Here is a 24949-nt window from a genome sequence, read left to right as displayed (position 1 = left end):
GGTTAGCACTAAATATTGTGTTATTAAAACTAAAGTATTCTTGAAACTGTAGTAATTTCTCTGCATAAAAAAGAGAACCCTGGACCTCTTTTTCTTAAACAGAGCAAGGGAAAGAAACGAGCTAGCTAGGCTGGGTACATACGTGCCTTGTGGTGGATGGTTGGTATGTACCTTGCCTGTTTAGGTTTTGCATTCTCCTGTTCTTATGCACGCGTATGGTAAGGTAAGGGCCACCTAGCTAGCTGCCGGGAATAACGCACCAGAAATTGTAAAGAAGCCAGCTAGGCGTGTTTACCCTGCTAACGGTAAGCTATATGCTAGCTAGCTGCGTGTGCATGGCAGATAAGTTGAATGCAACAGAAAAAATATTCAAACGGCCAGCTAGCTGCGCTTGTTTGCACTGCTAACACAATGGCTAGACATCAAAATTTACGGTGGTGTGCGACAACAACCAAACAGGTTCTATGTATTGTGAATACTTCAAAATATTGTGTTTTGATGAAACCATGGTATCTCATACCTACTGGCAAAATTACTTCAGTTTTGGATACTTCAGTTTATTTCACCATTTGCTATCAAAAATAGCCTTAATCTAAAAGCAACACCACGTACGCACTACAACGTACACAGAGAGATACCCGCCGCGCCGATCTCCTCCATCTTTTTTTGAGAAAACTTTCAGTCTATTCATCTTCTATCATGGCAGTACAACGAACACTAGAAATAATAAAAATTACATCCAGATCCATAGACCACCTAGCGACGATTACAATCACTGAAGCGAGCCGAAGGCGCGCCACCGTCATCATCCCTCCCTCGCCGGAGTCGGGCACAACTTGTTGTAGTAGACAGTCGGGAAGTCGTCGTGCTAAGGCCCCGTAGGACCAGTGCACCAAAACAGCAATCGTCGCTGATGAAGAATAACGTAGATCGAAAGGATCCAACCTGAAGACACACAAACATAGACGAACCACAACCAGATCCGAGCAAATCCACCGAGGATAGATCCGCCGGAGACACACCTCCACACGCCCACCAACGATGCTAGACGCACCACCGGAACGGGGACTAGGCGGGAAGACCTTTATTTCATCTTCAGAGAGCCGCCGCTATCTCGTCTTCCTGAGTAGGACACAAACTCTAACAAATCTTGAAGGAACGACTAACAACGGAGCCCTCCCTCCGACCCTTGCCAGGATCCACCGCGCCCCCATGGCCCTAGGGCCACCGGAGATGAGGCGGACCTGCAGCGGAGCCGGTGAGAGGCACGAACCCTAGCTTTTCTTGAAGGAGGAGGCGGCGGCTGGAAAGAGTTCCTGCGTGATCTCTGTCGTGGTTCTAAGACTGACAGTAGAATAGGGGGGTAGGAATGTAGAGACAAGAGCCTAGCTATGGAGGAGTTGTACACACGAGTTTTACGAGTTCAGACCCTTCACGAAGGAAGTAACAGCCCTACATCTCGGAGCCCGGAGGCGGTCGACTGAATATATGCGTGTGAATTACAGAAAGTGCGAACCCCTGTCCCAGAGGAGGGGGTGGCTTATATAGAGTGCGCCAGGACCCCAGCTCCCCTCTGTTGCACAGGGTTCAATGTTCATAAAGGAGGAGCGTTACTGGTAACGTTCAAAGTAAAGTGCTATAAATGTCCATAAAGCTATGGTTTAAACCCCAACCGTTGCGGAGTGAAGGGCTTCTCATCTTTTGGTGGTCGAGTGTCTTCAAGGTGGTCGAGTGAACACATCTTCATGGTCGAGTGGATGATGGTTTCTCTTCGACTGCTTCTGATTCTTTGTAGAGATGTCCTTGGGGAGGGTATGTTGGACAGATCCATGACCCTACCCTAGGTACATAGCTTCATCATTAGCCCCCGAATGGATCAGGGTTTGAGTGAGGAAGGAGTTGGGAACACTTCCGACTCATTCTTTGTGCTATGAGTATATCTTGTTCTGGAACAATGAATTGAGGAGACGACGTCGACTCCTTGTTCAGTCGCCTTGGTCCATTCTTGGTTTTTGTCGAGTGAATTTTCATGGTAGAATTCCGAATGATAATGTAGAGGGCGTTTTCAGTCTGGCAAGTTGCTCTGCTCTCCGCGGATTTCGCGGGATTCGAATTTTGGGAAGCGCGCCAGACGGGCGAGACCGTGGTAATCGGGACGGATTAGGCAAGTCTCCTCGATCTCCGCGCCACCTTTTTCGCCACGTACTGCGCGCGCGACTTTTGCGGGATTTGTTTAGATCGTCTGGGTCCACCAGTCAGTCACTCGGGGAACGACCTTATAAAAGGCACCGGACCAGGCCTCTGCCCCGTGCGCTCCCATTCTCTTTTCTTCTTCCTCCGACCTCTCCGCCACGCTCGCTTCTGCTCTCGTCGCCGGACCCTCGCTCGAACTCGATCCGTCGCCATGGGGAAAGAGAAGACGGTGGCGCTGGAGCGCGCGAAGAAGGCGACCGCGAAGGCGAAGGGCAAGCGGACCAGCCGGGGCGGATCCTCGTCGAGATCCGGCCTGCCGCCGGGCTGGATCCAGGGCGACTGGATCCGCTCGACGATCAGCCAGGACGACCTCGACGACCTGGTGGAGGGGGGACTGATCCCCCACAAGTCGGCACGGCTCCCGGGGAACGAGACCGAGCCGCAGCCAAGGGAGGGTGAGTGCGTTCTCCTCGCCACCCACGTAGATCGCGGATTCTCACTGCCTCCCCATCCTTTCTTCCGGGGCTTTTTGAACTTCTTTGGGGCTCAGCTCCACCATTTCACTCCAAACACCATAGTCTATCTGGCTGCTTTCGTGTCGATGTGTGAAAATTTCTTGGGCTGTCGGCCGCACTGGGGTCTTTTCAAACAGATCTTCATCTGCCGCTCCCAGTCGGTCAAAAAGGCCAATCCGAGTGATGAGAGGACGCAAGTGATCCAGATGTGTTGGGGCCTGAGGATCCAGATGAGGAACAAGAGCACCTTCCCAGCAATGATCCTTCCCGACTCGGTCCGGGGCTGGCAGTCGCCTTGGTTTTACTGTAAGGACCAGCCGACCCCGGGTCAGTCGACTGGACTTCCTCCCTTTTCTTTGGCTCGAGTGGAGAATCCCGCCCCCTGAAGATGGTTTCAGAAGAGAAGGCGCGGGTCAAGGTGCTGGTCGAGCGGGTCATCCAACTTGTCCGTGACGGGGTGACTGAGATGGACCTGCTGGAGGTCTTTCTCGGTCGACACATCCAACCGCTTCAGGCACGTGATCATCCGATGTGGATGTACTCTGGTCTCGAGGATTCCACTCGGATCCACCCGGAGGACGTCAGCAAGGACACCTTGGAGAAGTGGCTGATGGGGATCACCAGCAACAAAGACAACACTCGGGGGTCTAGGAGGGTAATTCCATTCGACAACTCACGTCAGCCGGAGCAGGTATGATTCTGTTTTATCAAGTATCTTTCTGATTCACTGTGTGACATCTTGTTGATGGTCGACTGCATTTCCTTTGATCGTTGTCTTTTCAGGCCCTCATCGACATGTACTCAATGCCCAACGGAGTGCAGGAGCAAGACGTCGAGGAAGGAGCGAGCGGGGGCGAGAGCGGCGAAGGGTACTCGGATGCTGAGGAGGACGAGGAGAGCGACGAATCGACTGATGACGAAGAGGTCGACTCGCCTCCTCACAGGGAGAGGAGATCCAAACACGCTCACGACCCGGCGAGCGCTCCGGGCCTGGTGGTTGCGCCGATTGGGCAGTCTTTGAAGCATCCCAGGACGTCTTCCCCAATGCCGATTGAGAAGGCTCCGAAGCAGCCCAAAGTTGTGCCGCCTCCAGCGCCGAAAGCACCGAAAGCCACCTCCTTCAAACCGCCAAAGGCTTTGCCCAGGATCAAAGTGACCGTCCCTACTATCTCCGGGTAATCATCTGACTTGTTCTTTTCGTCGACTCGAGTAACAGGACGTAACCGACTGGATGCGGGTCTTTGCAGTGCTCCTACATCAGGAACCTCTTCTCTCTAGTACCGAGACGAGGAGATGGAAGACGCGGTTACCTCTAACCCAGGTAGAAACTCTTATGATCTTGTTCTTGATTCCTTGGTCGATTGCATTCTAGTGGTTCACTTGGGGTCGAATGATCTGTCTTGCAGCTCCACCCAACGTCATCGATCTTCCAGATGACGATGAAGATGTGGCTCTTAAGCCCAGGAAGAGCAAGAAGGTAGCAGCTGGCAAGATGTCTCGGCAAGGGCCAACAACAACACCACCCGTCCGTCAACCTGAAGACGCGGGCAGGGCCTCTGTAACCTTCGCTGCACCCTTGTCGAGTGAGCACCCCGCACCGTCGACTGCACCGGTGATTCCTTCAGTCGTCCAACTCCACGCCACGGAGCTCCAAGCTGCCACACCTGGGTCGTCTGCTCTCTTTTTCACCAGCTACCCCGTCCCGGACAACCAGTCGGAAGCGGCTGCGGAAGCCATCCGACAGGCTGACGTGATGATGGAGCGGGTGAAGACGGTGCATGAGAATAGCCAGGCTGCCTACGACGCCAGCGCTGCTCTTCGGGCCAATGTCCAGGTAAGTAGATTTTCCGACTGCTCTTGTTCTATGAGGATATGCTACCCGAAAATTTTCTTCTACACAATCTCCTGTTGTTTGCGTCGAATCAGAGCACCCACTGGGTGTTTTGTTGTCTTTGGTAGTTGCGTTCTTCCACTCGGTCTGGGCGAGTGGGATCTGAACCGGTGGGGGCACGCTAAGTGCACCCACTGGGTGTAGTCCCCGAGACCGCGGTCGACTGCTGGCAGTCGACTGGGGTCTGAGTTCTACCTTCCTTTCTTTTTCTTTCTTACACTCGACTCAGGCGGACCGGTCGAGTAGGATCTGAACCGATGGGGGCACGCCAAGTGCACCCACTGGGTGTAGTCCCTGAGACCGCAGTCCACTGCTGGCAGTCGACTGTGGTCTGAACAGCTTTTTTTTTGACTTGGTCTGGGCGGACCAGTCGAGTTGGATCAGCGGGGGCACGCCAAGTGCATCCGCTGGGTGTAGCCCCCGAGATCAGAGTCGACTGTGTGCAGTCGGCTGGGGTCTAAGCGAACTTCTTTAGGTTTTATTCACTCGGAAGTAAACAACCTTGATCTTATCGACTGACCCGTCTTTTGCCTTCTGCAGAAGTCTTGTACTCTTATTTCCAAGTTTGCTGAACTTGAGGAGAAGCAGAGGCAACTCAACCTCGACTTGGAATTGGCCCAGCAGAATCTGAAGAAAGCTCAAGATGAAGATGCTGGTATGGAAGGTAACTGGCTGTCGACTGACTTTCAATATATTTCTTTGATCTCTTGTTTGATTCGATTGCTTCTTTTGCAGAGAAAATGAAGTTGGCTCTGGAGAAGAAGGACTCGGACCTCGCCGCCGCGCAAAAAGCAGCCCAAGATAAAACTGCTCTCGCAGACCAGAAGCTTGCTTCAGTCGGAACGCTGGAAGGGGAGGTGAACAAACTGAAATCTTGCCTCAATGAAGCTAACCGTGAAGTGACTAGTCTGAAGAAGGACAAGGTTGCCCTGAATGAAAAGCTGGAGTCTGCGATCTGCAAGAGGAATGACACGGAAGCTTATCTGAGGACTCTTGCCAAGAAGCTCTATCTCACGCTGGAAGGTATTTCTTTTAAACCGACTGTGTTGATGCTTGCGATCGGATCTTGCTCGGTCGACTCACTAATTTTTGGCTGCAGAATTCTGCCAAGACTTCGACGAGGAAACTGGAAAGGTCGAGACGGGTCTGGACCCTATCGCTTCTCCAGTTTGCGACAAAACTGCAATGAACGTGCTCCGACTGGAGTCCCATATCGCCAGCGCCACAAGCTACCCCGAGTGCCTGAAGGAGGTAGTCTCCCGAATCGACTCATGGCTTTGGCCGAGGGCGACGCTTCAAAATGACCTGGAATCCCTGATGGCTCGACTGAACGAGATCCCTGACCGAGTGCAAGAATGGAAGAAGTCCTCCACCCAGTGTGGTGCTGACGTGGCGCTGTCCTTGGTGCGAGTCCATTGCAAGGAGGCTCGTGAAGACAAGCTGGCTGCGATCAAAGTCGCTAACACCAAAAAGCATGACTTCCAGTCCTTCATGGAGACTTTCATTGCTGCCGCTACTCGGATCGCTGATGGGATCGACCTGGACTCATTCGTGGAGCCTGCCAGCCCTCCTCCTGCCGAGTGAACAAACTTATGAGACTTGAATCTGCTTTAAATTTGCCTCGGAATGCCGAGTGATTGTTGTAACCGTTAAACTCCTTCGGGCTTGATGCCTGAATACTTGTGATTTGCTGCTTGGAACTTTAGGATTTATCCGAATTTGGTTTATCTCCGAACGTTCTTGCATTTTGCCTTCGAATGGACTTTGTTCACTGCTCGGAATAGTCTTTGCACTGGAGATGCAACTCTGAAGTGGTGGCTCCAGTCGACCTGCGCTTCGTCGTCCTTGCGGATAGGGATGGAGTGCACGTTGTACTTGTGCCGTAGCTCTGAAGGAGAAGGTTGTAGTCGACCCGCACCTCATCGTCCTTGCGGATATGGATGGAGCGCACGTTGTACTTGTGCTGTAGCTCCGAAGGAGAAGGTTGCAGTCGACCTGCACCTTGTCGTCCTTGCGGATATGGATGGAGCGCACATTGTACTTGTGCCGTAGCTCCGAAGGAGAAGGTTGCAGTCAACCTGCACCTCGTCGTCCTTGCGGATAGGGATGGAGCGCACGTTGTACTTGTGCCGTAGCTCTGAAGGAGAAGGTTGCAGTCGACCTGCGCCCCGTCGTCCTTGCGGATAGGGATGGAGCGTACGTTGTACTTGTGCCGTAGCTCCAAAGGAGAAGGTTGCAGTCGACCTGCACCTCGTCGACCTTGCGGATAGGGGTATGTTTCGAACTTAGGCGAGTACTAGATTGCAGCTAAGCCCCCGAGTGGGAGGATTGCTCTCCACTCGGTAGGATTTTTTCAAACTTAGGCGAGTATTGGACTATAACTAAGCCTCCGAGTGAGAGAACTTAAGCGAGTACTGAACTGCAGCTAAGCCCCCGAGTGGGAGGATTGCTCTCCACTCGGTAGGATTTATTCAAACTTAGGCGAGTATTGGACTGCAGCTAAGCCTCCGAGTGAGAGAAGTTAGGCGAGTACTGAACTGCAGCTAAGCCCCCGAGTGGGAGGATTACTCTCCACTCGGTAGGATTTTTTCAAACTTAGGCGAGTACTGGACTGCAGCTAAGCCTCCGAGTGGGAGGATTGCTCTCCACTCGGTAGGATTTTTTCAAACTTAGGGGAGTATTGGACTGCAGCTAAGCCTCCGAGTGGAGGATTGCTCTCCACTCGGTAGGATTTTTCAAACTTAGGCGAGTACCAGACTGCAGCTAAGTCTCCGAGTGATCAAACTTAGACGAGTATTGGACTGCAGCTAAGCCCTCGAGTGGAGGATTGCTCTCCACTCGGTAGGATTTTTCAAACTTAGGCGAGTTCCAGACTGCAGCTAAGTCTCCGAGTGAGAGAACTTAGGCGAGTATTGGACTGCAGATAAGCCCCCGAGTGGGAGGATTGCTCTCCACTCGGTAGGATTTTTCAAACTTAGGCGAGTACCAGACTGCAGCTAAGTCTCAGAGTGAGGGAGCTTAGGCGAGTGCTGGACTGCAGCTAAGCCCCCGAGTGGGAGGATTTCTCTCCACTCGGTAGAATTTTTTCAAACTTAGGTGAGTACTGGACTGTAGCTAAGCCTCCGGGTGAGAGAACTTAGGCGAGTACTGGATTGCAGCTAAGCCCCCGAGTGGAAGGATTGCACTCCACTCAGTAGGATTTTTCAAACTTAGGCGAGTACTAGACTGCAGCTAAGTCTGCGAGTGAGAGAACTTAGGCGAGTGTTGGACTGCGGCTAAGCCCCCGAGTGGGAGGATTGCTCTCCACTCGGTAGGATTTTTCAAACTTAGGCGAGTACCAGACTACAGCTAAGTCTTCGAGTGAGAGAACTTAGGCGAGTACTGGACTGCAGCTAACCCCCCGAGTGGGAGGATTGCTCTCCACTCTGTACGATTTTCTTTCGAACTTAGGCGAAACGGATTCATGACTAAGCCCACCCACTAGGGGATTTCAGAAGTAAATAAGAACAACAACAATCATATGAGAGGACCGTAAGCTCTTGTCTTTGATAAACAAATTACAAAGGTGTTTCTTATTACATTTTATTCGAACGAGTGCTTAAGTATTAAAGGGGCGGAGCAGCTCCACGTTCCAAGCCCGTGGCTCGTCTTTCTGATGCTCAATACTGTAAATATGGTATGATCCGTTGTGGAGAACTTTGATGATGATGAAGGGGCCTTCCAAAGTCGGGGCATGCTTGTGCGGTTTTTGTTGATCCACTCGAAGAACCAGGTCTCCTTCTTGAAAGGCTCGACCCCTCACATTTCTGACGTGGAATCGACGCAAGTCTTGCTGATAAATGGTCGACCGGATCAAGGCCATCTCTCTTTCCTCCTCTAAGAGATCGACAGAATCTTGCCGGGCCTGCTCTGCTTCCTCTTCGGAGAAGAGCTTGACTCGGGGTGCACTGTGGAGCAGGTCACTTGGCAGAACAGCTTTGGCTCCATAGACTAATAAGAAAGGAGTTCGTCTGGTCGACCGATTAGGAGTTGTCCTTAAACCCCACAGAACTGACGGAAGTTCATCAGCCCAAGCGCCTGCTGCGTGTGTGAGATCATGCATCAGTTGGGGTTTCAGTCCTTTGAGAATTAGGCCGTTGGCTCTTTCTTCTTGTCTGTTCGACTGCGGGTGAGCGACTGAAGCATAGTCGACTCGTGTGCCTTGAGAAGTGCAGAAAGCTCTAAACTCATCAGAATCAAAGTTCGCCCCGTTGTCCGTGATGATGTTGTGTGGAACTCCATATCTGAATGTCAATTCTCTGACAAAACTGACAGCGGTGCTGGCCTCAAGGTTCTTGATAGGTTTAGCTTCGATCCATTTGATAAACTTGTCGACTGCAACGAGCACATGAGTGAAGCCGCTCCTGCCAGTTCTCAGTGGTCCAACCATATCCAGTCCCCAAATAGCAAAGGGCCAGATGAGGGGGATGGTCTTCAGGGCTGACGCTGGCTTGTGAGACATGTCGGAGTAAAACTGGCAGCCTTCACATCTATCGACTATATCTTTCGCCATTTCATTTGCTCGTGGCCAATAGAATCCAGCCCGGTATGCTTTAGCCACGATGGCCTGAGAGGACGCATGGTGACCACAGGTACCCGGGTGGATGTTACTGAGGATCATTCGACCTTCTTCTGGTGTTATGCATTTCTGACCGACTCCAGTCACGCTTTCCCTGAACAGTTGTCCTCTTATCATAGTAAAGGCCTTGGGTCGACGGACGATCTGTCGAGCCTCTTCCTCATCCTCTGGGAGTTCTTTCCTGAGGATGTACGCAATGTAGGGCGCTGTCCAGTCGGGAGTAATGACCAGAATTTCCATGATCAGGTCGACCACGGCTGGGACCTCGACTTCATCGGGTCTGTGGCGCTCTTAGGCTGCGGGGGCTCTTCAGTAAAAGGATCTTCCTGAACTGTCAGCGTGTGAATATGCTCCAAAAACACATTGCTGGGAATGACTTCTCTCTTGGAACCTATCTTTGCCAAGTCATCGGCTGCTTGATTTTTCAGTCGGGGTATGTGATGGAGCTCTAACCCCTCAAACTTCTTTTCCAGCTTCCTCACCGCGTTGCAGTAACCAGTCATGGCTGGGCTTCTGACGTCCCACTCCTTCATCACTTGATTGACTACCAAATCTGAGTCGCCGTAGACCATGAGGCGACAAACACCGAGTGAGATGGCCATACGCAACCTATACAGGAGTGCTTCATATTATGCTTCATTGTTGGAGGAATCAAAGTGAATCTGGAGGACATATCTAAGCCTGTCTCCTCGGGGGGATACCAGTACTACCCCAGCACCAGAACCATTCAGCATTTTGGATCCATCAAAGAACATGGTCCAGTGCTCCGAGTGAACTTGAGTCGGCAGTTGCTGTTCGATCCACTCGGCGAGGAAATCTGCTATTGCTTGGGACTTGATAGCTTTCTTTGCCTCAAACTTGATATCCAAGGGAAGGAGTTCAATCGCCCATTTTGCCACTCGACCAGTTGCATCTCTGTTGTGCAGAATCTCTGACAATGGAGCGTCGCTGACGACTGTAACAGAGTGATCAGAGAAATAGTGTGCAACCTTCTTCGTGGTCATGTAAATCCCATAGACAAGCTTCTGATAGTGCGGATATCTCTGCTTTGACGGAGTCAGGACTTCAGAAATATAATAAACTGGGCGCTGAACTTTATAAGCTTTTCCTTCTTCTTCCCGCTCGACCGTAAGTACTGTACTGACGACCTGTCCAGTGGCTGCTATATAAAGCAGTAGAGGCTCTTTGCTGATTGGAGCAGCAAGCACCGGCTGGGTGGAAAGCAGGGCTTTTAGCTCTGCAAATGCTGCATCAGCTTCTGGGGTCCACTCGAACTTATCTGATTTCTTCATCAGTCGGTAAAGAGGCAGCGCCTTTTCACCGAGGCGAGAAATGAATCGACTTAGGCGGCCAAGCAACCAGTAAGCTTCTGGACATCATGCACACGCACATGGCGCTTCATTCGGAGTATATCACCCACTTTCTCTGGGTTAGCATCGATTCCTCGTTCGGAATGGAGGAAACCAAGTAATTTTCCGCCCAGAACTCCAAACGTGCACTTTGATGGATTGAGCTTGATATCATACCTTCTGAGGCTGGCAAAGGTTTCAGCAAGGTCAGTCAGTAGGTCAGAACCTTTATGTGACTTGACCACAATGTCATCCATGTATGCTTCCACATTCCGACTGATCTGAGTGAGCAGGCACTTCTGAATCATCCGCATGAATGTGGCTCCAGCGTTCTTCAGACCGAATGGCATTGTGACATAACAGAAGCACCCAAACGGGGTGATAAAAGCTGTCTTTATCTCGTCGGGTCCGTACAGACGGATCTGGTGGTACCCGGAGTTGGCGTCCAAAAAGGACAAACACTTGCGCCCTGCAGTCGAGTCGACTATCTGGTCATGCGAGGGAGAGGAAAGTGATCTTTCGGGCAGGCCCGATTGATATGCTTGAAATCAATGCACATGCGAAGTGAGTCGTCCTTCTTTGGGACCATGACAACATTGGCTAACCACTCGGAGTGGTAAATCTCTCGGATAAACTCAGCTGCCAAAAGCCGAGCCACCTCTTCACCGATTGCCTTTCTCTTCTGTACGGCGGACCGTCGAAGATGTTCTTTGACTGGTTTCACTTTTGGGTCGACTCGCAAACGATGCTCAGCCAGTCCCCTGGGAACACCCGGCATGTCAGAAGGCTTCCATGCAAAGATGTCCCAGTCCTCACGGAGGAACTGGATGAGCGCTTCTTCCTATTTGGAGTCGAGTGTGGTTGAAATGTGAGTCGGAGCAGCATTGGGATCTGTCGGGTGAATGTGAATCGACTTCGTTTCACCGGACGACTGGAATGCTGAATCTGTGGCTGGCTTCTTGGCTCGCAATAAATCACTCGGATCTGCATTTTTCTGGTATTCTTGCAATTCTACCACGGACATCTGAGTATCGGCGATCTTTGAGCCCTTCTGGAAGAACTCTTCTGCCTTCTTCCGATTACCAGAGATAGTGATCACCCCTTTGGGACCAGACATCTTCAATTTGAGGTACACGTAACATGGTCGAGCCATAAATCGTGCATAAGCTGGCCTGCCCAGAATTGCATGATAAGCACTCTGAGAAATCCATAACTTCAAATGTCAACTTTTCTTTGCGGTAATTTTTGGAATCACCGAAAACCACGTCGAGTGCAATCTGACCGAGAGATGCGGCCTTCTTGCCTGGAATGACCCCATGGAAACTCATATTGCTTTCACTGAACCTGGACATCGGAATGCCCATTCCTTTTAACGTCTCTGCATACAGTATGTTCAGGCCACTGCCACTGTCCATCAGGACCTTTGTCGGTCGAGTGCCTTCGACCACCGGGTCGACCACCAGTGCTTGCCTCCCAGGGATGGCTATGTGTGCTGGATGATCAGACTGGTCAAATGTAATGGCAGTCTGTGACCACTTCAAGTAACTGGGTGTCGCCGGAGCGACCATGTTCACTTCTCTGTTGATGACTTTCAATCGACTTTTGCTCTCAACGTCAGCAAAAATCATCAGAGTGGAATTCACATGGGGATAACCATCATCGTCCCCTTCCTCATCCTCAGCCTTGTCTGCTTCCTTCTCCTTTTCCTTGGGTTATTTCTCTCGGAATTGCTGGATTAGGAGCCGACACTACCGAGTGGTGTGCTTCGGGTAAATGAAATTACCCTCTTCATCTTTTTTGATGTGGATATGGCACGGCAGATCCAACACGTCATTTCCATCTTGATCTTTTACTTTCTTGGGGTTCCACGGCCCTTTGGGCTTCCCCTTGAATTTTCCTTGAACCACAGCCAAGGCTTCACCTGGAGTAGCTGGCTCGGCCTTGCGCTTCTGTTTCTGATCGGAGTTTCCTCCTCCGGCTTCATGGGCGACTGCTTTGTGCTTGCCACTCCGGAGTTCTTCTTCTTCTTCACCATTGGCATACTTGGTGGCAATCTCCATCATCCGAGTCAGAGTCATATTTCCTGTCCGACCGAATTTCAGATTCAACTCCCGATACCTGACACCTTCCTTAAAGGAACAAATTGCCTGATGATCAGACACATCCTCTACCATGTGGTGTAGGGTGATCCATCTTTGGATATAATCCCTCAAAGTTTCATTGGGTTTTTGAACACAACATTGTAATTCTGTCAAACCTGCCGGCCGTTTGCAAGTGCCCTCGAATGTTCTGACAAACACTCGGACGAGATCTTCCCAAGTATAAATACTGCCAGGCGCCAACTAATTCAGCCATGCTCTAGCCGAGCCCTCCAACATCAAAGGAAGGTGTTTCATGGCCACTTCATCATTGCCATCACCAATCTGGACAGCCACTCCGTAGTCTTCAAGCCAAGTGTTAGGCTTGGACTCTCAAGTGAACTTACTGACTCCAGTCGCCAACCTGAAGTTGGGGGGAATCACCGCAGCTCTGATAGCTTGGCTGAAGCACTCTGGACCTGAGACATGCACCCTGTTGCTGGTTTGCAGATCCCTGTCATGGCCCTCTCGGTGAGCTCTGTTTCTGTCGACCAAGCCCTGGACGAGAATAGATCTCGCATCAAAGCCTGGCTCCCTGGGCTCGACTGGAATACCTCGCCCAACACTGTGAGGGAGTCTGTCTTCATGTTGCCGAGGCACGTACGACCCACTCCTTGGGGGAGGCGTGGGCACTCGACGACGATCATCACGATCGGCTCGGTGATCATACTGCTCACGGTTTCTGTACTGATCTCATCGATCTCCAGGCCCCTCACGCCTCGGGGGCGATCTTGGGCTATGGGCCGACTGAGCTGTGTCTGCAACCACGGATCTGCTGTGGATCCTATTTCACGACTGAGATACGACCGTATTCTGCTCTCCCGCTGCCCGGAGCAAGGCTCGGATCTGCACCAGACCTCGGCCGGCTTCTGACTGGGAAGGTTGGATCGACTCTGCTATCCGGGCAGCAGCTGCTAGATTCTGGATCGGGGTTCGGTATACCTGAGTCGGAGGTGGAAAAAGTTGGCGTCGACTAGATTCGGGAGCACGCTGCCGAGTGCGATCGTCGAGTGCGCGCTGGAGGTTCTCTAGTCGAGTGCGCTCAGCCAAGTTGGCCAAGCGCGCCTACTCCAAGGCCTGGGCCTCAGGGGTTTCTCCAACTATAGGAGTATGCAGTTCATCCATGTTCCGGCGACGAAGTTCCTCCCTCTGCTGCGAAGGGGTTCGGGGCAGTACTCTTCATGAACGTGCGACGGATCGCCGTTCCCGTCGCCTCCGTCTTCACGGGTGAAGCCAGGAGGACTGCGTGGTCCATTGGCCATCAAAACTTCAGCCGCTGGGTCGCTGCTGTCGCACTCGGATACGGTCTCTACGGAGCCAGTCGACAGATCGAACAGGCCGTAGAGAGTTTCGTCGGGCTCGATCGCCGCGACTTGAGGGGTGGCCTACTAGCGGGCCACCGCATGCCTCACCCACCGCTGAAGCCTCGACCGACCGGAACGTTTGCTCCGGCGGGCTGCAGGGAGGGGGAAAGCTGCTGGAGCCGATCGATACTGGGTTGACGGCTGTCGCACGAGGACGCCGCAGACGCACGCGCGAAAGTGCGTCGCCCCGCAGGCGGGGAGCGCGTCGACGTCGAGTGAAGCCTCCTGAAGCCAAGCGGATTCGTCGGTGATAAACACGAGCGCGCTGAGACGGATCTCATGGCCCTCAGCCAAACCTCCGCCTGTAAACATGATGAAGGGGATCGAAAAAATTGCAACTTCTCCAACAAGTCGCTAAGACACCTGCCCCAAGGTGGGCTCCAACTGTCGTGGTTCTAAGACTGGCAGTAGAATAGGGGGATAGGAATGTAGAGGCAAGATCCTAGCTATGGAGGAGTTGTACACACGAGTTTTACGAGTTCAGGCCCTTCTCGGAGGAAGTAACAGCCCTACGTCTCGGAGCCCGGGGGCGGTCGACTGAATATATGCGTGTGAATTACAGAAAGTGCGAACCCCTGTCCCAGAGGAGGGGGGTGGCTTATATAGAGTGCGCTAGGACCCCAGCTCCCCTCCGTTACACAGGGTTCAATGTTCATAAAGGAGGAGTGTTACTGGTAACGCCCGAAGTAAAGTGCTATAAATGTCCATAAAGCTATGGTTTAAACCCCGACGTTGCGGAGTGAAGGGCTTCTCATCTTCTAGTGGTCGAGTGTCTTCAAGATGGTCGAGTGAGCACATCTTCATGGTCGAGTGGATGATGGTTTCTCATCGACTGCTTCTGATTCTTTGTAGTGATGTCCTTGGGGAGGGTATGTTGGACAGATCCATGACCCTACCCTAGGTACATAGCTTCATCAATCTCCTCATCTTAGCTCGCTCCCCACTCCGCGGCGCCCAAAAAATGCATGGATCCTGAACGGTGCGAATAGGAACATTACTACTCCTAGAAGAGTGCATCTTCAGTCTAATGTTGCTGATCTTATCGATCCAGTCACAAACTTTTGGGATGAAAATATAGTGAGACAAACGTTGTGGCCAATTGATGCTCAAAGGGTGCTCACTACCCCTACTTATGCATAATATGACGGATTTCATTGCTTGGAGCTATACAAAAAATGAAGTGTTCACTGTTCGACCGGCTTATTTAGAGGAATGGAACCAACAACATGGGAGGAAACTGCAACACGCAAATGATATGGGTAGATTCAATGTCAATCCTATTTAGGGTAAGATTAATTTGGAAATTATCTTGTCAAGCGAATGTCAAAATTTTCATTTGGCATACATTGCATGAAACCCTCTTGTGTCGTCTTGTGCTTGCTAATAGACATATGGAAGTTTCGCCCATCTGCCCATCATGTTTGAATGGGCAAGAAGATACGAAACATCTGTTGTTTCTGTGTCAGAAGGCGAAAGAGGTTTGGTAGAAGCTGGGTTTGCATGAGGCCGTTAGTAAAGCTCGCGCCATTGATTGTGCGGGGGAGGCGGTTTTGTAGTTCTTACTTCTTATGCCAGATCAAGATCTATCTACATTGGGCCTCCAGAATGCACGCGAATTGATCGCTATAACAGCTTGATATTTATGGTGAGAGAAATGTAAGTTGGTTCATGAAGAAAAGTCTAAAGATGCGTACCAAACTTTGGTGGGGGCTTGTGCTATAACAACAAAGTATGTTAATGCCCACTCCCCGAAGACAACAACAGAATAGAGGGATGGAGCAAACCTCTTATGAGTTTTGTGAAGCCGAATGTTGATGCTTTTTTTTATCATGGTCTGCTTTCGGGCACAAGGTTGTCCTCAAAGATGACAATGAAAGGTTCATTATTGGCGGGAAATCAAAATGGACCGGCGTGCAAATGTTTTGACAGCGGAAGCATTGGCTCTAAGATTTGACTTATTACTTGCACAAAAGGCGGGATGTAATCGTCTTGTGGTTAACTCCAACAATATGGAAGTAATTGATTGAATGAAGAATGGAGGACATTCAGCGGGAGCCGCGACGGCAATGTTCAATGATTGTTATTTTATGGCTTGTGATTTTTCTCTTACTAGATTTAAACATTATAACAGGAATCAAATAAGGTTGCTCATAAACTTGCTAGGTTAGCAAAAAATTCGTGACAAGGGATATATTGGTTCGAGGAGCCTGCGAATAATAGTATCTTTTCTTATTGATGATGTAACCATTATTTCCTATTAATAAAGTTGATGTTTTTGTTTTAAAAAATCCGCAATACGTTGCACTTAATGAGTATATATTTCTCAAACATCTCAGCGTGGATATACCGAGTCGACTCGGAACCTGCGATCACCGACGAGGTGGCCGTTAAGCTTGCTGATGGCCTCCTCCACGTGCTCACGGCTCTCGAGCGTGACCCTAGTAACTATTGTTTTCACATGTGCTTTTTTTGCAAAGTAATGCAAATTCACGTTCAGTGTTCGTTTTCAGATTTTGTTGTCTGTTTTTCTATCAACTAAGAATGTCTCTTATCATTTCTGGATTTCAGTTTTTATGCACAACATACAATTTTCAGCATGCAGGGGGGAGGGGGGTTGGGTGTTGGGGCGAGGGGCGCACCTTAGTTGATCCCCCACGCATCGGCTCCAAGTCATCGTTATCTGGATCGCAAGCAGCATCACACCCAGCTGCCTGTCCGGGCTCAACCTCCATGTCTTCTCCTGTCGCCGGTGAGAATAAGAAGAAGAGGATCGGTAAGTTGGGGAATGAAGGCGCATTGCTTGGACTGGGGGCCGGGGTCAAAGCCAGGAAGACATGAGGTTCTTTTGTTGTGGTCTGCGTTTGCTTGTTAACAGGTTCGTTAGGCGGCTCGTTTCTTTCTATTTAGGAGAAGGCATTCATAGCTAGTTTTATTGAATCAAATAACACTTACATGGGACAGGTTGACGTGCAAATCGTAGAAGGGCCAAAGAGACTGGCGCAAATTCGACTGAGTACTGAATATAGACACGTGTGAAAACGCAAATCAGAAGAAAGAAAAAAGGCCAGAAGCAAATAAAAAAACAGACGTCTGATGATTAGTGACTCCTTTGGGAACGCGCTATAGTTGCTCCCACTGTGTGAAGGAAATTCCGCAATACATTGCATGTACGGATTATATTTCTCAAACGTCTCAGCGTGGATATACCCAGTCAACTCGGAGCCTGCGGTCACCGACGAGGTGGCCGTTGAGCTTGTTGATTGCCTCCTCCGCGTGCTCACGGCTCTCGAACGCGACCCACCCGAATCCCACGGGGTCATGGCTCCTCGAGCTCGTTAAGTCGCCCATGAGAAGCGGCCCGAACCGCGTGAAGAGCCCGCGCAACTCGTGCTCGCCGGGGATCACGCTCAGCGGCACGTTGGTCACGCGCACGAGGCGGCGCAGCTGGTGTTGGCTCCCAGAGCCGGAGGCGGAGGCCAGCAAGAGCGGGTGCCTCCCCGGGGGGCACCGCTCTCTGCATGTTCCGAGGCTAAAAGGCCCGTGGATGTAGTTGTAGGGGCAGAAGTGATCGTTCTCGTGGATTCTGCCTACTCCGCAAAGGTCGCATGTCCTCTTCTCACGGCGGCGGCGCTCATCTTCTGGGAGAAAACGAGGGATGTCGTCAGTACACGACTCGATTATAGAATATAGTTAAGTGTGGCTGATTTATTACAACTTTGTACTATTAACTTTATACGTACTGAATTAGCGATACTTATTTTAGGACCAAGGAAGTAGCAGAATATACAAGTCATATCATATGCGTACGCACGTTTCTTGTCGTCCTGCTCCTTGGCCGGCGCCGTTCCCTCCTGCCGCCCGTTTCTGCACCCCGTGCGCGCGGCAGAGGGTTTGGGTTCGATGGCTTTTGAGACGTGCACAAATAACGCATGTAAGCAAAACCTGCGTATTGTTTGTGTCCAACAAAGAGAGAGAAGCGCACAAACCTTGCGGCGCTGGCGCAGAGGACTTCTTGACGATCTTCTTCTTTATCGTAGCCGCTCTGGTCTTTCTCCTCTTCTTCTTCTCGCCGATCTTCCTCCGCTGTCTGCGGCTGGCCATCTCCTCGACTTTCCAGCGGTTGATTTCTTGTCTATCGTTTTTCTTACTTATTAACCTTGTGGTTTATAGTTATATAACTCTCAATGAGACTTGGAAGGTTTGGATACCTAATTCGACCGTGACTCGGATCGGATGTTTTTGTTACTCTATCTTATAATATTCTAAAAAAGCAACACCTCGTACGCACTACTACGTACGAGAGAGAGACCCGCCGTATCGATCTCCTCCTTCCTCGCTCCCCACTCCGCGGCGCCCAGAAAAGCTGCATACATGGCACAGGACGCGAGCGCGCGCGCTGCGGCGATCAACTTCTGGAAGGACCCGAACGCCGAGTCGTGCTGCATCTGCGGGGAAGAGGACGCGGGGGAGAAGCACGGCGAGCTCTCCTGCCCCTACGACTACCTGGTGTCCTCGGCCGGGTACGTGCCCTGCAGGGCGCGGCTCGCCGCGGGGAGGGACGACAGGGACGCGCCGTCCGGCCACCGCGCGTTCCTGCGCCGCTTCGTGCGCGTAACCAACCTGCCGGAGCGCTGCCGGCGCCCGGCTCGCATAGCGGAGCTCTTCGCCCGGTTCGGGCCCCTGAGGATGTGGCACGTCGCAATGGACGCCCCCGCGGTGTGCAAGGGCTTCGCATGCGTGGTCTTCGAGCGCCGGGAGGATGCCGAGAAGGCCATTGACGAGCTCAACTGCTATTGCTTTGGCGGCCACAGCTTGCGAATAGACTGGTTTTATCCCAGCGCCTAAAGCTTTGTACTCGTTTTATGAAAGGCTTAGATGTTTGTCGACATCTTGTTATATGCAAATGGTTGGTGTGAACTCTATTATACTTATTTTATTGTATAGCTAACATGTTTGTCCGTTGCAATGGAAGAAAAAAACCACGGCAAGCATGACTCATCCCCTTCTCCCTCGAAAACATGTTTTAGAGCCTATGCACCCGGGTACTTCTTATCCAACCACTCATTCCTGCATCACGATTCGTGCAAATAATTTTCTCTTTTTTGTTTTTCTCATATAGAACATGTATTTGTACTTCAACTTTGCAGCACAACAAAGCTTTCTATGTAGAATGTGGGATAAAACTTACAGATTTTTTGGTCCAACATAAATATACAAAATGAGATTTGTTTGATTAAAAAAAATCTTATTTTTCATATTTATGTCGGACAAAAAAGTCTGAAAGTTTATCTCACATTCTAGTTACAAAGTTATGTTGTACTGCAAAGTTTGAAGTTTAAGACATGTTTTATATGAGAGAAACAAAAAAGAGAAAATTCCATGTAATAAGGTAGTTGTGTAGCACAGATCTTAAAGCAACGTTGGAGTGCTAAGATAGTGAGGCCCGGGTGCATAAGCTCACAAAATCTGCATTCCCCTCCCCCTTCCTCCACATGCCACTTTACTCCGTGTCATTGCTTATCCTCTTTTCCATCCTCGGTGACAACGGTGACCACGATGTTCATATTGTTAAACAATGTAATCTACAATATTGTATAAACCGTACGGTATTGTATAAATCGTACAGTTATCTCTACTTTTAATGTTTGAGTTTGTTGAATAGTATGGTTTATTTTTGTCTCATCATTTACAACCGTTTTATTTAGCTGGTTTTATTTCGTCTCATCCTCCACCACCCCCTACTTAAAAAAACACTGTATGCCGCCTCTCCTCTCGATCCACCCCCTCTGGCTACCACCTCGCTCTTTCCCTCCTCTCACGCTCCACCGCCGCCGCCCCATCTCCCGCTCCGCCATCGCCCTCCCTCGCGACAGAGGGGAAACCCTAGATCACGCGCGCCACCACCTTATCTCCATGCCCTTCGTCTCGCCGTTGCCGGAGGAGCATCCGACGAAGCCCACGTCGCCTCCAAGGAAGGCGACGGTGGGGCCCTTCGTCCGTTTTCGTAGGCCATGGCTGCCTGAGTGGCCCGAAGGATGGACTGTGCGGTGACGGCGCGTAAAGGTGCGGCGTATCCCGTGCAGGCGAGCTCGTCGCAGCGCGCGGGAGGGCGTGGCGCCGTGGCAGTGTGGTGGAGGGCGTCGTGGAGCAGGGCGTCGATCTGGAGGGCGTGGGACGGAGCGCACGTGCTCCCGGTCGCAAGGAGGCTCGCGGGCACGTCGCCGGCGTGCGGCACAGGGCGCCAGAGTTGATGCGGCCTCGGCCGCTGGTCTAGCGGCGCCCTGCTGCTCGAGTGGGCAGGCGGGCGTCCCCTGCTGATGGCGCTGCAGGCCTCCAGAGGGCGGGCGTTCTTGGACGTGCTCCTTGGCGCGGATGGTGCGGGGCGTGCGGCTGCACGTAAAGGATGGCGCGGATCTGGGCAATGGCAGCGCGAAGTGGCCGTTTCTCCGCTGGCTCGATCTGCTGCTAGCCTGCTACGGTGTCCAGGTGGCCGGAAGGAAATTGTCAGTGGTTGGAGGGGCTGTAGGCGCGCTGATCTTACACGGTGATGGTTGGCGAGGTGGGCTACTCGGGTCCACTGGTTGGATGGTTGAGGTTGCCTCCAACCTCTGCCGGAGTTGTCGATGGCGGCGCCGGCAGGCCGTTTCCTTGCTGAAGGTATCAATGTTGCAATCCTCACCTTCCACTGCCCCGTGCCTCCCCTGTGATTCACTGAAAACCTGATTCGATCCAGCATGCTTTGCTTTGTATTGCGCAACAGCCAGACATGCCCATCCGGCCGGAAAGGAATCGGCAAGCTGCAGATCGATCAAGCTAACTAATTTTCTTTTCTTTGTTTGCACGGCCAGATAGCACACCTTCTTGCTGATTACTTCTTCCAGTACACTCACGTGAAACAACATAGATTCACTAATTGATTTCGGCCAGATGCGTTAATACAGAAAGTTAGCTTGATTAGTTAATCTTCAGCTAGATGAGCGCACACATGTAACGCACAGAAGGTGCAAACACGGGAATATCTATTGGATGACAATAGGTGTGTGATGCACCTATGCTTTTGTTGTTTTGATCTGGTGAAGTTCACAGGGGTTCTTATTTTCATAAGGCCAAATGATGTTCATCAGTGCGTTGGATATCTTTCCTCTTTTTGCTATGTATGTTTTCATGATATTTCTCTTGTCCTTTACATAAAATATCTTTCCATTACCCCTCGGATGACTCCCAAATGTTGTAGTTCATCGTCTGTCAAAAAAGGTGCTTTGTATGATAATATTTTTTTTGTTATGTTTATTCAACAGTACACATCAACATTGATTGTGCTAGGCGTGATGGAAGTGTGATGCTCGCAGACACTTGTCAAGATGCGGAAGGATGGGGAACTTTGGTATATATGAATGACAAACATGATGAGAATATGGATGCCACATTAGGTTGACATGGAGTGGAGAGGATCCAAGGTAGGGGTGGCGAAGAGAGGCATTGGAAGAACAAAGAAGAAGGTATTTGGCGGGAAATAAGACAAAAAATCAGTTGGTCACATAACGTTTAGCAAAAATGAGCTCACCATTTTCGAGTGTTTACTACATCCTGGTCATCTACAAGTACTACAAGACATCGTATGTAACAACAACCTTCCTCTTCAACATGTCTTTTATTTTGCGGGTGTCATGTCTTTTATTTTTGCGGGTAGCATTTATGTTGAAGACAATTCTTTATTCCTTTGTAAGGTGAAATACAAGCATGCCTCTACATCGGTTGCGCGCAAGGAGTCTTCTTATTCTCTTATGTATGAGTGTATAATCTGCTTTTCTCCAATGGCACAATTTCTCAAGTTCAACAAGAGTGTGGTTACTGGTTACTGCCTTTTTCCATTCTATCCAAAAACGGTTTGGGCTCTACCATCGAAAGCGATAACGAATAAAAACAAGAAAAATCAAACTTCTTTGCTGATTTACCATTAAACTCAAATTAGTATTTAATGTAATGAAGGTCAAACTCTTGTCCGTACTGAATTTTGTCTGGTTTGCAAGAGAGAGGGAGGAGTTGGCCGGCATGGGGTCATGAGTGGTGACTTCTTTGCTGATTTACCATTAAACTCAACTTAATATTTAATGTAAGAGATTTGTGAGAGAAGTGCATATTACACCCCACAACTCTAGCCCTAGTTTAATATACATCCCCCAACTCCAATACCGTCTACTTTACAGCCCCTAACTCTCAAAACCGGCCAGAACTCAACCCTCGCCTCCCCGTTGACCGGTTTTGACCCAGTTGATTTTTTACCTATTGACTTGCTGAACAGTAACTAAAAAAATTCAGAAAATAATTTTGTTTTTTCAATGGTGAACAGTAAATTGAAAAAAAGTTGGAAATAAAATTCAACAAACAGTTTTGATTTTTTAACGGGTGATTAGTAAATTCAAGAAAATACTAAATTTTTGAAAAAAATCTGAATAATTTTTGCATGGACGATTTTCAGTGCGTGATGTCCGCGCCAATTTTCAACTTGTTTGGACACTTGAGTTTATTTTTATTTAAAACTTTTCTGAATTTACTGTTCACCCGGTTAAAAGAATGATTTTTTAAAAAAATTATTCCTTTTGAATTTACTGTTCACCTAGTCAACTGGGTCAAAACCGGTCAACAGGGAGGGGAGGGTTGAATTCCAGCTGGTTTTGAGAGTTGGGGGGTGTAAACTAGACGGTATTGAAGTTGGGGGTGTATATTAGATTAGGGCCAGAATTGAGGGGTGTAATATGCACTTCTCTCTTTAATGTAATGAAGGTCAAACTCTTGTCCGTACTGAATTTTTTCTGGTTTGCAGAAGAGAGGGAGGAGTTGGCCGGCATGGGGTCATGAGTGGTACAAACAGGAAGATGCACGCCCATGGTTTTGTCGGTTCAGTTTATTATGGATTTTCAGTTCTTTTCACCTCATAATTATCTTTATTTATGTGTTAAGCTTTTTTTTTTCTTTTGGTCCTTCCCACTGGAGGCCTCTTGTGCACCTTGATTTAGTTTTGTTCTTTATTCGGTGCCAATATCTTAGGACAATACTTTCATGCATGGATTATTTCTAGCATTCAAATTTGGGGATCTTTGTTCCACTAGGTTCGTTGCATTCACCTTATTGATGATAATAAACACTTATCGAGGAACATGCTAAGGATGGAGGAACGGACGTCAAGTTCCAGCTGCATATTATTCAGCTCGATTCATTGCTCAGGATTTTTGAAGATATGACTTCTAATTCCATCAACCAAGAACTTAATTCAGAATCAAAAATTTGAAGGTGAGGTAGAGGAATATTGCCTGTCCGTACTGAATTTTGTGTGTACTGTGAATTTTGGAGAGCTTAGTATTTAATGTAATGAAGGTCAAACTCTTGTCCGTACTGAATTTTGTCTGGTTTGCAGGAGAGAGGGAGGAGTTAGCCGGCATGGGGTCATGAGTGGTACAAACAGGAAGATGCATGCCCATGGTTTTGCCGGTTCAGTTTTACTGCGGATTTTCAATTCTTTTCACCTCATAATTATCTTTATTTATGTGTTAAGCTTTTTTTCTTTTGGTCCTTCCCACTTGAGGCCTCTTGTGCACCTTGATTTAGTTCTATTCTTTATTCGGTGCCAATGTCTTAGGACAATACTTTCATGCATGGATTATTTCCAGCATTCAAATTTGGAGACCTTTGTTCCACTAGGTTCTCTCTAGAAACAATGCTCGTTTTCTTATTCGAGTCGATGTATTTCTTGTGTCTCATGGATTGAGTATTTGAGTTGGAACATAAGTATATTAGTGTCATAGAATTTGCACATATGCTTTATCCACTTGCGATTACTATTTATAAAGCATATATTTATATTTGGATTACATATTCTATGTACTTGTTGTCGTAGTTTGTGTTTTCTACTAATTGTGGTGCCTCAAAAAAGCAGGGAAAGCTAGGAGTCATTGATGACAGGTACGGAAGTTGGTGGACACCTACAAGGATGTGGAGGTGAGCATCATGGTGACGCGGCACAACCTCGGGGCGGCGGTGGCCACCCTGAACACGTTCGAAATCTTTGAGAATGGCCAGTCATGGCGTTTGCATTTGTTAGGCCACGCGTGGGCGGCGCCAGCTTTAATAAGCGGTTCCGCGTCTATCGCTCCCTCTGTGTCCGCAACGCCCGGGACATCATGTCCAGGTACTCGAAGCTGTTGTAACACTCGTGTCCTCATTCGAGTTGGCCATCGACATGGGCATGTCGCCATACCTGAGGGCGTCACTGTCTGGTTTATTTTTGCTGTTCGGATCATCGCAAGGTGAATCGAATCAATCGCGTACGCCTTAGGCAATGCCCGAGCTTTTTGATATCCGTCGACATGATTCCTCACATCTAAACGATGCAGCAGCCATGGACAACCTTCAGCTGAAGAAGCTATTATTTGCTCCAGTGGATTTGATTTTTAGTCTTCCCTCTTTTCTGTGGTTGTGAGCAATCAAATCAATTTGCATCTCCCTACATGATCAAGGCTACAGTGTGAATTATGACCATCCGTCGGATGAGGACACAATTATGACCATCCGTCGGATGAGGACACAATTATGACCATCCATCGGATGCGGACACAATTGTGGCAGGGATGTTGGTGGCATGAAGTTGTATAGTAGCAGGATGGTCTAAACTCAGCCACTAGAGATATGTGCTCCTTTTTGGTCATTTTCTACTCAATCGTAGATTTTTATTGCGGTATCATAATTTTTCATATATCAGCAAAGTGGATGTTTTTTAGGTTAATAGTAAAGTGCATGTCAATACCTTCAAAAGGATTTTTTTCATGAAATTGTTTCTTTCCTCATGAATCTTTTCGCGCATCTTCATTTTTCGTAGATAAGAAA

General features: G+C 49.5%; 2 protein-coding genes across 3 annotated transcripts; one reads left to right on the top strand and one right to left on the bottom strand.

Annotated features, from left to right (window-relative positions):
- Positions 1-17030: 17030 nt before the first annotated feature.
- LOC123107455 (eukaryotic translation initiation factor 3 subunit G) lies at positions 17031-18193 on the bottom strand. Of its 2 annotated transcripts, none has more exons than XM_044529439.1 (3): positions 18055-18193; positions 17880-17972; positions 17031-17706 (listed from the first exon to the last, which is right to left on the bottom strand). In XM_044529439.1, the coding sequence occupies exons 1-3, from the start codon at positions 18167-18169 to the stop codon at positions 17261-17263; spliced, it is 654 nt and encodes a 217-aa protein (XP_044385374.1). In that variant the 5' UTR covers positions 18170-18193; the 3' UTR covers positions 17031-17260. The 2 variants fall into 2 exon arrangements, with proteins under 2 accessions (XP_044385374.1, XP_044385375.1); XM_044529440.1 differs by having other exon boundaries at positions 17031-17703.
- Positions 18194-18356: 163 nt separating this feature from the next.
- On the top strand, positions 18357-19011 carry LOC123107454 (eukaryotic translation initiation factor 3 subunit G). The gene has a single exon (XM_044529438.1). It carries the CDS (start codon positions 18440-18442, stop codon positions 18911-18913), a length of 474 nt encoding a protein of 157 aa, XP_044385373.1. The 5' UTR covers positions 18357-18439; the 3' UTR covers positions 18914-19011.
- The last annotated feature ends 5938 nt before the right edge of the window (positions 19012-24949 follow it).

This window comes from Triticum aestivum, chromosome 5A (genome assembly GCF_018294505.1).
Source record: "Triticum aestivum cultivar Chinese Spring chromosome 5A, IWGSC CS RefSeq v2.1, whole genome shotgun sequence".
Classification (NCBI taxonomy): Eukaryota; Viridiplantae; Streptophyta; class Magnoliopsida; order Poales; family Poaceae; genus Triticum; species Triticum aestivum.
The sequence above is the reverse complement of the archived record's forward strand: the minus strand, read 5'-3'. Positions and strand labels throughout refer to the sequence as shown.

Coding starts and splice junctions, on each gene's coding strand:
- LOC123107455 (XM_044529439.1), bottom strand. CDS start 18,169: ATGGCCAGCCGCAGACAGCGGAGGAAGATCGGCGAGAAGAAGAAGAGG. Junction 17,973..18,054: donor CTCTGCGCCAGCGCCGCAAG/GTTTGTGCGCTT, acceptor ACGTCTCAAAAG/CCATCGAACCCAAACCCTCT. Junction 17,707..17,879: donor GGAGCAGGACGACAAGAAAC/GTGCGTACGCAT, acceptor GTTTTCTCCCAG/AAGATGAGCGCCGCCGCCGT.
- LOC123107454 (XM_044529438.1), top strand. CDS start 18,440: ATGGCACAGGACGCGAGCGCGCGCGCTGCGGCGATCAACTTCTGGAAG.